The sequence below is a fragment of the Chrysochloris asiatica genome, unplaced genomic scaffold, assembly GCF_000296735.1.
Source record: "Chrysochloris asiatica unplaced genomic scaffold, ChrAsi1.0 scaffold00530, whole genome shotgun sequence".
In the NCBI taxonomy this organism is placed as follows: Eukaryota; Metazoa; Chordata; class Mammalia; order Afrosoricida; family Chrysochloridae; genus Chrysochloris; species Chrysochloris asiatica.
This window is the reverse complement of record NW_006409048.1, coordinates 290,915-303,973: the sequence shown is the minus strand read 5'-3', so window position 1 is coordinate 303,973 and position 13,059 is coordinate 290,915. Positions and strand designations below refer to the sequence as shown.

At 47.1% G+C, this 13,059-nt stretch overlaps 1 protein-coding gene across 1 annotated transcript in view; it reads right to left on the bottom strand.

Moving 5' to 3' along the window:
* The window catches only part of MUC16 (mucin 16, cell surface associated), a 179,502-nt gene that overhangs the window by 102,650 nt on the left and 63,793 nt on the right, over nt 1–13,059 (bottom strand). Inside the window, exons 8-18 of the mRNA XM_006877563.1 lie at nt 12,044–12,079; nt 11,755–11,820; nt 10,501–10,625; nt 10,352–10,419; nt 7,090–7,262; nt 6,459–6,494; nt 6,203–6,250; nt 4,829–4,953; nt 3,081–3,148; nt 2,348–2,520; nt 2,227–2,262 (exon numbers count right to left, since the gene is read on the bottom strand). Coding sequence (XP_006877625.1) covers nt 2,227–2,262; nt 2,348–2,520; nt 3,081–3,148; nt 4,829–4,953; nt 6,203–6,250; nt 6,459–6,494; nt 7,090–7,262; nt 10,352–10,419; nt 10,501–10,625; nt 11,755–11,820; nt 12,044–12,079 — 954 coding nt within the window. The remainder of the gene's footprint in view (nt 1–2,226; nt 2,263–2,347; nt 2,521–3,080; nt 3,149–4,828; nt 4,954–6,202; nt 6,251–6,458; nt 6,495–7,089; nt 7,263–10,351; nt 10,420–10,500; nt 10,626–11,754; nt 11,821–12,043; nt 12,080–13,059) is intronic.

Sequence of the window (13,059 nt, the reverse complement as noted above, 5' to 3'; positions counted from 1 at the left end):
CTCCTTGGAAACCCTATACAGGGTCGCTATGAGTTGTTTACAAGCAACAGTGATTTTTAGAAGCACATATGTACCATTATAGCAGAACTATCTAGTACAAAAAGCAAATAAGAAAAAAATGTCAACAATTATTTATTGAGAGATGTACTACTCTTTCAATGTTTCTGTTATTTTTTGAGAATTATAATAAAATGTTAGGAATATCAATTATTCACGAAATACTGAAGTGACCCTATAGCCCCTAGATTTTGACAAATTGGACATTCCTTAATATGCTGCTAAAATAACAACTGGAGTCCTGGTGTGGTGCTATAGGGTAAGCACTGGACTGCAATATCAGTTTGAACCACAACGTCAGTGGTTCAAACTCACCAGTCACTCCTCGGAAACCCTATACAGAGTCGCTATGAGTCAGAACTGATTGGATGGCACTTAACAAGAAAATAACAACTATATGTTCATTGGATGTCGTCAACCAGAATAAGTATATCCACAAAGAACAGATTCGTAAAGTAAGAAGAAAAAGTCTTACCTAGTCAATAAATTCAAGAAGAAAATTCCTTAAAACAAACTGTTGTCAAACTGGTTAAATGGGTCAACTGGGGAATGGATACTTTACTGAGTTGGTTTCTGGGAAACTGGCCACAGTCTCAGTGACTGGGTCATGCTTCTAGGGGTTAGGGAAGGAGCCCTAGTGATACACTGGTTAAGTGCTCGGCTGCTAAGCTAAAGGTCAGAGGTTTGAACCCATCACCAGCTCTGGGAGGAAGATGTGGCAGTCTGCTTCCATAAAAATGACAGCCTTGAAAATCGTAATCCGTCCTCTGAGGTCACTGAGTCAGAACTGATTTAGTGGTCCTGTGGTTTACTGAATATTTTATATGTGTCTTCTAGCCTTAGTAACTTCCACCAAACCACTTTTCCTGGTAAGTATGGGTACGAGAAGGTGGGAGAAGATGCAGATAGGATGCCATGAGTCAGCTGTGGATGTTAACAGAGTCAACTGGAATTGTAAGACCCTGAAACTCCAGCATGGGTAGAAAATGAACTATCTCAGAAGCTGGAGGGGGAATCTCAATACCGTCAAAGAAGACTGAAGCACGTCTTCCAGACCCTGATATCCCTACGCATTGGACCTTCTCGACTCAGGCATAGAAAATTATGGAATTGGAGGAATGGCAAGGAAGTGGCAGCAGCAGAACCATGAACCAGAGCGCAAGCCACAACAGTGGGCTTCCCAGCCCATGAGGCAAGTAAAGCTGAGTGACTCTGGGCAGGAAACCGGCTTATAGAGTGGAATGCCTCCAGATACTTAAGTCACAGCTAGATTCCGGTGCTCCAGGCTGAGGCTTATGGTAGAGTGGTGTGTCCTTTGGATATTTATCAGCAACTGACTGAAACAAGTCTGTTCTGATAATTTCTGATCCCAGATTGTAACCTATTAACTTCCCTAATAAGCTTTATAACTCTGAATATGGTGTTTGAGTTCTGTGTGGCCATTGTGACAAATTATTGACCCTAACTGAGTAAGAGGGTTGTGGAAGGATGTTTTGGTGTCATGTTATTTTTTTTGCAAGCTCACAATAACAGGGGTGGGAAGGTGATCTGACGACTGGACGGATACAAGTTAGGATAGTAAACACTGGGGTTGGGAGGATGAACTATGATGAGACCCATCAGGAATTGTCTTGGATTTCCCTGAGAATTGTCCTGGTGTGGCGCTGTGGGATAAAGCACTGCACCACAAGACTAGCTTCAACCACAAGGTTGGCAGTTCAAACTCACCAGCTGCTCCTTGGGACACCCTATATGGGTTGCTATGAATTAGAACCAACTTGATGGCACTTTACAACAACAATCCCTCTTCCTTTGGTCAGAACCCAACAAGAACTGTAGGAGCATCTTCAGTAAGGCAAATTCCTACCTGTGGAACTGGAGAAAGGAGTTGGTATCCCTTGAGAAAATGTGTCCACCACAGTAGCTGGGAAGAAAAAATAACCACACAGTGCTTGGAGTGGGGACCCCATCATCTGAGAGTTATCAGGAAAGGGATGTGCAAGTCTGGGGCTTGTGTGCACATAGGTCCTTGCTCCAGGAAGTTGGAGGAAGTGTAGGGCAGGGTGGGGAGTGGAGACAGTGAGCCTTTCCCACTCACTCCTAGGTGCAGGTGCAAGTATACGTGGCTCACAAGGGTTGCCAAGATTTCTGAAACCTCAGAATACTCACTGCTGGGGGTGGTGGTCAAGGTCTGGTGAGTGTAACCTGCAGAGGAGGAGGGGAAAGGATGAAGGACGGAAGAGAAATGAGAAAGGAAATGATGCAGACAGAAGAGATGGGATCCCCTCACCATTGACATAGAGACTGTTTGGGTCCAGGGTGTAGGGGCCCAGATGGGTGACCCCACTGGTTAGCTGGTTCAGCTCCCAGTAAAGCCACTCTCTGTCCAGGCCAGAGCTTTCAGGGTCAGGGCGGTAGGTGCAGATGGCATCCACTCCGGTGGCTTCTCCATTTTTCTCGGGCCTGGGGAGGTAAGATGAGGAGATGACATGAGTTTCCCACAAGTGGTCCTGAGACTGTTGAGGTCAGGATCAGAAGGGGTCAGAGGTGATGAAAAGCCTGGTACAGAGTTTAGAATTCAGTTTTAGATTCTTTGAGGATACCGACTGCTGGTCAGCCTGGGACTGAGAGCAGTGTTGAGGGTGTAGAACTTTTATTAAATTGAAATGCTGAAACCTTGGGGGGTTTCTTGGAGGAGAACTCACAGGCAACTAGCAGGAATTTGGGATTCAAGCAAATAGAGAATGCGCCTTTGTCTAGTCAGAATCTCTGGGAGCAGAATTTAACACCTACAGGAAATGCTCTTCCCAGGTCAGAGGAGGTAGAGGATGGAGTTCAGAGGGTGAGCAAGGAGGAGCCAGCCCTGCTGACACGTTCTGCAAAGCTCTGGGGTTGTGGAGTAGGCCCCTCCTGAATTCCACCTCTGCTGACATTGTATCAGGCAGGTTAAGAAGAAGGAAATCCAGACTCCTGGGGCCTGGGAGCACTTGGGCAGACCTGGTCATTCTATAAGGAGGGCTCACCTGAGTGAAGGCAGTCTGCAGCCAGAGAATAGGGGGCGGACACTGGTATTCTTGAACAAAGATTCAAGCTAGCCAAGAGAGAGAGGGAGGTTAGTATGGGGGCCTGAGGAGGCAAAAGCAGGGCAGGGATCAGGCGAGTGAAGATTTTTGTGTTGAAGGGGACCAGTATCAATGTGAATGGTGGGTGAGGTCAGCTTCAGTTGGCGCGAAAGGCAAGGCGTAGGTGAGCTGGGCAGCTGTCTATGCGCAGACAAAACTTGTACTTCAGCCCATGTGGCAGGGCGTCTGGCGTCAGTGGGCGGGGCTGGCGTCAGTGGGCGTGACTGGCGTCAGTGAGCGAGAGTGGCGTCAGTGCGCAGACGACGTGCATACATGTATGCGATATAAGTGCCGATGAGTCTTTCCAACTCGGAGTGACGCTGTATAGGGTTTCCGAGGCTTTTAAAATCTTTGCGGGAGTAGAAAGCATCTTTCTCCTACAGAGCTGGCGGACAGGATCGAACCACGTACATTGTGGTCCACAGTTCAGTTGTTATCATATGGAGTCACCACCTTTCCTGTACGAGACTGTTGTTAAGTACCCCAAGGTCAAGCTGGTTCCCACTCATAACAACCCTGTATAGTGTTTCCAAGGAGTGATTCGTAGGTTTGAACCACTGACCTTGTGTTAGCAATCCAGTGCTTATCATATAGTGCCACACCTGAGTAAGACTTGTTGTTGTTACGTACGGTGGAGTCAGTTCCAACTCATAGTGACCCTGCACAGGGTTTCCGAGGCTGTACATCTTTACGGGAGCAGAACACCTCATCTTTCTCCCAGCAGTTTCGAACTGCTAACCTTGAGGTTGGCAGCCCAACTCGTAACCACTACGCTACCAGAGCTCCTTTGAGTAAGACTAGCATTAGGGAATAAGGCAGCGTGGAGGTGGATGGAGCGGTGTCAGTGGACGGGGTTGGGGTTGGCTTTGGTGAGCAGACATAGCTTGTACAAGACCTGTTGTTAACTACTATCTAGTCAATTCCGATTCATAGCCACCCTGTATAGGGTTTGCAAAGAACGGCTGGTGAGTTTGAACCGTCGATCTTGTTGTTCAAGCCGACTTTGTGGTCCAGTGCTTTATCCCACAGCGCTACATACAAGACTGTTGTTAAGTGCCGTGGAGTCGGTTTTGATCCATAGCGACCCTGTACAGGGTTTCCAAGGAGCGACTGGTGAGCTTGAACTGTCGACCTTGCAGTTCAAACCGACTATGCAGTCCAGCGTATTAACCCATAGCGCCACACCAGGACATAGAAGACTTGTTGGTTAAGTGCCTTTGAGTTGGTTCCGACTCATAGTGACCCTGTATAGGGTTTCCGAGGAGCAGCTGGGGATCTGAACGGCCAACTTTGGTTCAAAGTGACTTTGAGGTTCAAAGCGACTTTGCAGTCCAGCGCACAGTGGGCGGAACTGGCGTCAGTGGGCGGGACTGGCTCCAGTGCACAGGTAGCTTGTATAAGACATGTAGTGGTTATCAGCTGCTAACCTAGAGGTCAGCAATTCGAAACTACCAGCTTTTCCATGGGAGAAAGATGAGGCTTTCTGTTCCGGTAAAGAAGTACATCCTTGGAAACCCTATGCAGGGCGGCACACCACCACTCTCATAGTATCAGCGCATGTGGCAGCATGGAGGTGGGTGGGGCGGTGTCTGTGGGCCAGACTTGCCCTCCGTGGGTGGGGATGGAGCAATATGGACGGGGGCTCTCACCAGGTTCTGTAGGGTCTTCTCTGTGGTGTTGTACTTCAAGGAGCCAGGGGGATACATGTCTTCCTTGTAGTGGTGGTTCGTGATGGTGAAGTTGAGGGTGAAGGGTATCAAAGCAGGCCCAGTAGCTGCAGAGAGGGTGAGAGAGAGAGAGAGAGAGAGAGAGAGAGAGAGAATCCGAGCTTGAGGCATCCCAAAGGTGAATGGGGAGTTTCAGCAGGGAGGAGAACTCAACCCAGACTCCAGGGCCACTGCGGAGACATATGTAAAATTGTACTATGGAAGTCAACAGATGGGCAAGCAGAAAAAAGCAAATGTTGCACAATCTCTCTGATCAGCTAAGATTCCAGATAGACTTCCTTCTTACCTGAGTGTTGGGCCTAGATTGGTTCTGGGTCACCCACTTTACTTACTGATTTTGTTTAAAGAAACATATTGCAGGTCGTGGTATAAGTGTTTGACTTGAATTTTACATTAGTTAAGCTGTGAGGCAAATCTTTTGGATGGAGGTAGTATTATTATGCCCATTTTGCAGATGTGGAAACCAGACAAAGAGAGTTCAGTAGTTTGTCCCACATTGTTGTTGTTAAGTCTTTGAGTAGCTTCCAACTCATAGGGATCCTGTATATGGTGCCGATTGCAACACAATCCTAATGTGTACAGTTACGTTTATTCGTGGTTTTCCTTGCAATGAGACCATCACAGGCATTCTGTTACGGTGGTCTGCATTGTTGTTGTTGTTGCTAACTGCTACCGAGTTGACCCTGACTTGATGCACAACAGAATGGAATACTGCCCTGGCCTGTGTCATCCCCATGTTGGATTGTGGACCAGACCCTTGTCATCCACAGGCTGTTTTCTAGCTCTGTTGAAACCTGTTTGGCCTCATGCTATTGTTATTAGCTACCATTGAATTGGTTCCAACTCATAGCGACCCCATGTACAACAGAATGATGTACAACTGGCCAAAACAGTGTCCAGTTCAGCCTCATGTTGTTGTTGTTAAGTGCCGTCGAGTCGGTTACAACCCATAGCGACCCTGTATAGGGTTTCCAAGGAGCAGCTGGTGAGCTTGAACCGCTGACCTTGCAGTTCAAACGACTTTGTAGTCTGGCGTATTAACCCACAGCGCCACACCAGGGCTCTGTAGCAGCATGCTAACCACCACTGACACATGGGTGTGGCTATGCGAAAGGAGCGTTGGCCGGGGAATGGAACCCAGGCGTCCTGCGTGGAAGGAGGAGCACTGAGCCACCCCTGCCTCACTGCTACCTCACCAGGGCCTTTACCCAGCCAGTGTTCAGAAGTATTTGGTGCAGGAGCGAATGAAGGGTGCTCATTCCCCACGCCTCCCACTGCGCATGCGGAAACTCCTACCTGTGGGGCTGGGGGCCAGGTCTGTAGAGGCTGCTGGGGAGACGGGAGCTGAGAAGAAAACACAGGTATGTTGGGGGAAAGGTGCCCCCCAGCCAAGGAGGGGCCCATCATAAGCCCTTACAGTGTTTTTCTTGCCGGCCTCATCCCTGTGCTGGGGTTTTGCTGAACCAGTAGGGAGGAAAGACAGGGGCATCCCTGGCCGCGGTCCTCCCTGGGGGCTTTGGGCAGATCGCTTGACCAGGGCCCATTTACTCACTGTTTGGGGTGGAGGTGAGGGCCCAATGAGTGTAACCTGCAGAGAGAGGGGTGAAGAGGTGTAAGGATGAGAAGTGGCAGGAATCTGGGATGCACTGGGTTTCTCTGGCCTACTCATATACGTCAAATTTATAGAGGACTCTCCAAGTCCCCAGGGAATGTGATTGGCGCTCAGGCAAGTTCCTACATCGTGTTACCTGTGGCTCACCCCCACTCCCACTTCTGTGACTTTCCAATCCCTATGATTTTTTTTCCCCCTAGTTGGTGTCGACTCAACATTAAATCGTGGTGACCCCATGCGTGCCAGAGTAGAACTGTGTTCCATACAGCTTTCAATGTCTGATTTTTCATAATTAGATCTCCAGGGCTCTTTCTGAGGCACCTCGGGGTGGATTCGAACCACTGGCTTTTCAATTAGCTGTGGAGAGCTTAACTGTTTGCACCACCCAGAGCCCAGAAATGTATACTTCCTCATGAAGGAAAAGATGCAGGTCAATCTGGGAGAAGCTTAAACCTTCGTCTACCAAAGAGGTCAGAAGACCCAGGATGCATGTATAAGCTCAGAGTTCATAGGCTGGATTGAGACCCAGAGAGAAGCCGGAGGAGCCCTGGGCTGCTTCATTGCTGCTCACCATTGACAAAAAGGCTGTCCCTGTCCAGGGTGTAGTGACCCAGCTGGGTGACACCGTGGGTCTCATGGCTCAGCTCCCAGTACAGTTGTTCTTTGTCCAGCCCAGGGTTTGCTGGATCAGAGTGGTAGGTGCAGATGGCATCCACTCTGGTAGCTGTTCCATCCTTCTTGGGCCTGGGAAGGGAGGTCATATGAAGGACTGATGATGAAGGGAAATTGCAAGAATGATAATATCTGGCTTACAAGTTTTCAAGAGGGAGTTTAGTTTCAGAGTGTTTGGGGGAAGGTAGAGTCCCCACTGAATACTTGTCATCTTGTCTAGATGGGTCTGGTGAAAGGAGACGGGGATAGGAATCTTTTGACTCAACAGTGAGCAATTGTTATTATGACTAATTGCGACTGTCACAACTGTAAAGGTAGAAGTTTTGTAACATAAAGGGGGGAGTAGTTAATCTTACAGTCCAGAAACAGAAGACCCTAGGACCATCAAGGGAAAAGATCATGAGTGGAATGTGGGATCTTATCCAGAGAAGCAGAGACACCAGAGATGGATGCAGAGATGAGGACATGGAGATATAGAGTAGCTGAGGACTCTAGACTCATGGAAAGAGAAAGGCTGTGTTCTGGCATCCAGGAGGCAGGCTTGTGCCCTGTGGTTGTGTAAATGATTATATGTTCCTGAGTGTTTTTGTGTTAATCAAAACAACAACAACAGAGGGAATAGAAACAAATACAATTAAATGATGATGCATTATAATCATTGCAGTCAAACAAAATAACAATAGGATGAATGTAAAACTGATGTTCTCCCATGTAAACTATCACTCAATTCGCAACAAAAGCTTAAAAAAAAAAAAAAAAGATAATATCTGAGAAAAGCCACAAAACTGAAATACCATTCCTTAGCAGGTAGAGTCCTTGTGTGGCCCATCAGGATAATGCACTGGACCACAAGGTCGATTTGAACCGCAAGGTTGGTGGTTCAAACTTGCCAGCTGCTCCTCAAAAACTATACAGGGTTACCATGTGTCAGAACCAACTTGAGAACATGTACCAACATCAACAATAACAAAAAGGTGAAATGATTCTGGAAGCTATGCCACTGGTATTTCAAATACCACTGGGGTTACCCATGGTGAATAGGTTTCAGCAGAGCTAAAAGGCTTGATAATCTTCTTTTAGAAATGAGCCAGTGAAAATCTCATAGATTGTAACAGAACACTGTATGACTCGCTAGCTTTGGGCACTGTATCAGGAGAAATCAGTGGCTAGAGGACGATATCATGTTTGATGAAAGATTGGGCCAGACAGGGAAGGGGACCTTCAGTGAGATGGATTGGTCCCAAAACAAGGTGGGCTCAAATCTGCTGCCAGTTGTTAGTGTGACCCAGGACCTGGCTGTGTTTCGTTCTATTATACATAGGCTTTCCCTGAGTTCAAGTCACTCAAAGACTGCTAACAAATAACCATGACTCTGAAAGTGAAAAAGGAAAAAAACCCAGAGACCTCAAAATCTAGGACTTATACAAAGGAGATTCAAAAAAGTATGTGGAACAACTCCATTATCTTTTTCATTCCATTAAAAAAAATGTTTTATTGTGATTTATGTGATAGTTTACATTAGTTATACATTCATCCTATCGTATTTCATTTCATTGCCATGGTTACATTCCCCTCCATGCATCATCAACCAACCAAAGGGTATATCCTGCAAGCCTGCCCCCCCCCTCACCCCCGGTTATTAGCACACAGCCCCTCTCCCTCTCTGGGTCTAGAGTTCCCAGCCGCTCTATCGCTCCATGTCATCATCTCTGGCTCCATCTCTGGCATCACTGCTTCTCTGGGTAGGGTCCCACACAAAGCTCTTCACCATTGATGATCCCAGGGACCTTTGCTCCTGGACTGCAAAGTTAATCATTTTCCTCCTTGCTACAAAGTGTCTACTTTTACATTTCCAACCCTCACAAGCAGTCCTGATAACAATTATTCACTATTGTATTACAAGAGACCCGTCTGCATTTCCTTTCATAAGCCCCGGCTAGACAGATTGGACACTACTCAGTGGAGATTCTACCTTCCTCCATGCCCTCTGGATCTAGATTCCCTCTTGAAAGCTTGTAAGCTAGTCCCTCCTTGCTTTTGAAGCCTCCCCATTTTGGGTAGCCAATGTCCAAGTTGCCTATCCCTGTCTACTCTGTGTATAGAGGGGGTGGGAATGATCCTTACTGTAAAGATTTGTTCCCTCTTTTGAGCTACTGCTTCCATAGGTGTAGGTCAAGTTCATCAAATTCTATCAGATTACTCTTTTTTCCCCCCTCTTCTTTCTTCTTCTAGTTGAGCTCTGATCATCCAGTCATTGAAGGCAAGTCAAGTGGGTATTATCTGCAAGTGTGGGTGTTCTTATGCATATGCCCTCTCTTCTTATCAGCTGACTGCTTCACTCTCCACTCTAGTCCTCTGTGGCTATGTCACTGACTCTGGGCCCAAGAGTCCCCAGGTCTTGCCACACTGCTGGCCAACCAGGTCTCCACCCAGGTTCACAGGAGTCTATTGAACAGTGTAGGGCTTAGCTTGCAACTTCATTGCTGTTTTTCCCTTTTCATTCCATTTTTACAGAAACTTTTTGATGCTCCCCTCTCTCCCTCCTGTACATGTTCAACAGATGTAGAAGGTGAACAGGGATTCAATTTGGCACATGGCTTGTCCATCATCTGTGTCCCACCCCATTACCAGATGAGGCAGGGCCATGCTAAGATCGTACCAATACCATAGGCATACCACCCTTGTGGGCTGAGGAACATCCATAAGGAGCTCTGGTAGCATGGTGGTTATGAATTGGGCTGTGAACCACGCAAAGTCAGCAGTTCGAAACTACTAGCTGTTCTGCAGGAGAAAGATGAGGCTCTCTGCTCCTCTAAAGATTTACAGCCTCGGAAACCCTGTACAGGATCGCTATGAGTTAGAACCGACTCCATGGCACATAACCACCACCACCAAGAAACATCCATGTCACAAGGACTAATTCATTTGTGTTTCATATTTTCTTCAGTACAGAATGATTTTTGAAAACTGCAAGGCATTAACTCCTGGGGGAAGTTTTGTATCTTGGACAAGACCAGAAGGAAGACAGAATGGAGCCCTGTGGGGACAGGAACCATGGATATGGCGTCTGTATCCACTCTGACCCCTAGGTGACCAGCTGGGGAGCAAGTACAGCATGGGGGGAAGGGTGTAACATGAGCTTCCTCTCCTGGGCCTCTCACCTGAGTGAGTTCACGCTGCAACTGGAGTAGAGGGTACCGATGCTGGTGTTCTTCAACAAAGGAGCAAGCTAAAGCGAAAGGAGAGAGAAGTGAATCAGGGGCTTGGGGGTCATGCAGGGGTGAGGCTGGACAGGCATCTTGGCTCTTACCGTGCGCAGTAGGACCTTTTCAGTTGTGTTGAACTTTGCAGATCTGGGATAACCCATGTCGTCAGTGTAGCGCAGGTTGGTGATGGTGAAGTTCAGGGTGAAGAGCATCAAGGTAGGGTTTGTAGCTATAACAGAGGAGGCAGATAAGAAATCTTGTCATGACAGAGATAATGTCATGGAGAGAGAAAGCAGCTGAGGACTCTGACTCATGGAAAGAGAAAAGCTGTTTGCTGGCGGCCAGGAGGCAGGCTCCCAGAATGTGCCATTTGGTTGTTTAAATGATTGTATCTTCCTGAGGGTTTTTGTGTACATCCCAAGCCTCACCACTGGACCAATAAACAACATTCTTAACAATGGAGAAAAGATTGAAGTTGTTAAGGACTTTATACTTCTTGGATCAAATATCAACACTCATATCAAAGCAGCAGTCAAGAGATCAAATGACGTATTGCATTAGGCAAATCTGCTGCACAAGATCTTTTTAAAGTGTTGAAGAGCAAAGATGTCACCTTGAGGACTAAGGTTTACTTGACACAAGCCATGGTATTTTCAATAACCTCATATGCATGCAAACGTTGGGCAGTGAATAAAGAAGACCATAGAAAAAATGATGCATTTGAGTTATGGTGTTGGAGGAGAATATTGAAAGTGCCATGGGCTGCCAAAAGAACCAACAGATCTGTGTTGGAAGAAGTGCAGCCAGAGTGCTCCTTGGAGGCCAGGATGGCCAAACTTCATCTCTCATACTTGGGACATATTGTCAGGAGGGACCAGTCACTGGAGAAAGTTATCATGTTTGGTGAGGTGAAGGGTCAGAGAAAAAGAGGAAGACCTCAGAGAGATGGATTGAGAAAGTGGCAGTATCAATGGGCTCAAGTGTGGCAACAATTGTGAGGTTGGGCTAGGAACGGGCAGTGTTTCGTTCTGCTGTGCGTAGGGTCGCTATGAGTCAGGTCCAACTTGATGGCACCTAACAACAACAACCACCTCAACAACAATGATATTATGACTTAATGTTCTACTTGGTAGGGGAGGATCTGATGCACTGGGAGGGTAGGTAACTTGTCCTTGGCTAACACAGCTGGAAACAGGAGAAGGATACATCCTTTCACTTGTGAAGTTCAGGGCAGAGTAAGGGATGCCCACGACTGAGCTCCAGATTCTTCACATTGTTTTTCTCTGCATCTCCATGGTCCTAACTTTGAAACCAAATACCGTGGCTTCTAGAAGGCATTGGAGTGAGAAGTCACCTACCTGTGGAGCTGGAGAAGGAGACTGGCACCATTGAGGTCCCTGAGAACAGTGTGGAGGTCCCAGCAGCTGAGGAGAACAGTCTGGAGTGAGATTGGGGGTGGGCTGGGGGATGGGCACCATGGACTACATTGTCCTGTGTGGCCTCCATCATGGCATGCAGAGGTGGGGTGAGACAACTAGGCCCTCTGGCTTCTTTGTGCTTCCTAAATTTTGTACTCAAGGTAGGGGTATTGGCTATGGCCTACAAAGGAGACTGGAGCACTTGGTCTCCAGAGCCTTGAGTACTTACCGCTGGGGGTGGGTGTTGACCTCAGATAGGTGTAACCTGAAACAACAAGAGAAGATGATTGCAATGCAGACTGGAGAAGCATTTAACCTAAGGCCCTTCCGCCCTTACCCACAACTGAGATGGCACGTCTCCACACTTCAACAAACGTGATTTCAGACAGACTTATGGTGGCTCCAATGTCTCTGAGCAGAAGTGTGTTCTATAAGGTTTTCAAAGGCTGATTTTTTAGAAGAAGGTTGCCAGACCTTTCTTCCAGGGTACCTTGGGGTGAACTCAAACCACCAATCTTTTGATTGGCAGCCGTGCATTAACCTGTGTGTCACCCAGGAACTCCATGAGTTGGAATTGACTTGACAGCACTGGGTTTTTAAATATCGTTTTCAAAGTCCATGGATGGTTGTTATTAGGTACTGTTGGGTGTTGGGCTGACTCATAGTGACTGTATGTACAACATGATGTTAGGTACCCTTGGGAGTTGGGCTGACTCATAGTGACCGTATGTACAACATGATGTTGTTAGGTACTGTTGGGAGTTGGGCTGACTCATAGTGACCGTATGTCCAACATGATGAAGCACTGGTTGCAGCCAAGGTGTCAGTCCATCTCTTTGAGGATCTTCCTGTTTTTCACTGACCCGTCCTTCTCCAGGAACTGGTCTCTCCTGATAACATGTCCAAAGTCCATAAGATGAAGTCTCATCATTGCCATTTCAAAGGAGTATTATGGCTTCACTTCTTCCAAGATTTGTTTGTTCTCCTGGTTGTTGTTGTTAAGTACCGTGGAGTCGGTTCTGACTCATAGTGACGCTGCACAGGGTTTCCGAGGCTGTAAATCTTTATGGGAGCAGAACACCTCATCTTTCTTCCATAGAACCGCTGGTAGTTTCAAACTGCTGACCTTGAGGTTGGAAGCCCAACTTGTAACCACTATGCTACCAGAGCTCCATGGTATATTCAATAATCTGTGCAAACACCATAGTTCAAATACATCAATTCTTCTTTATGATTCTTTATTCA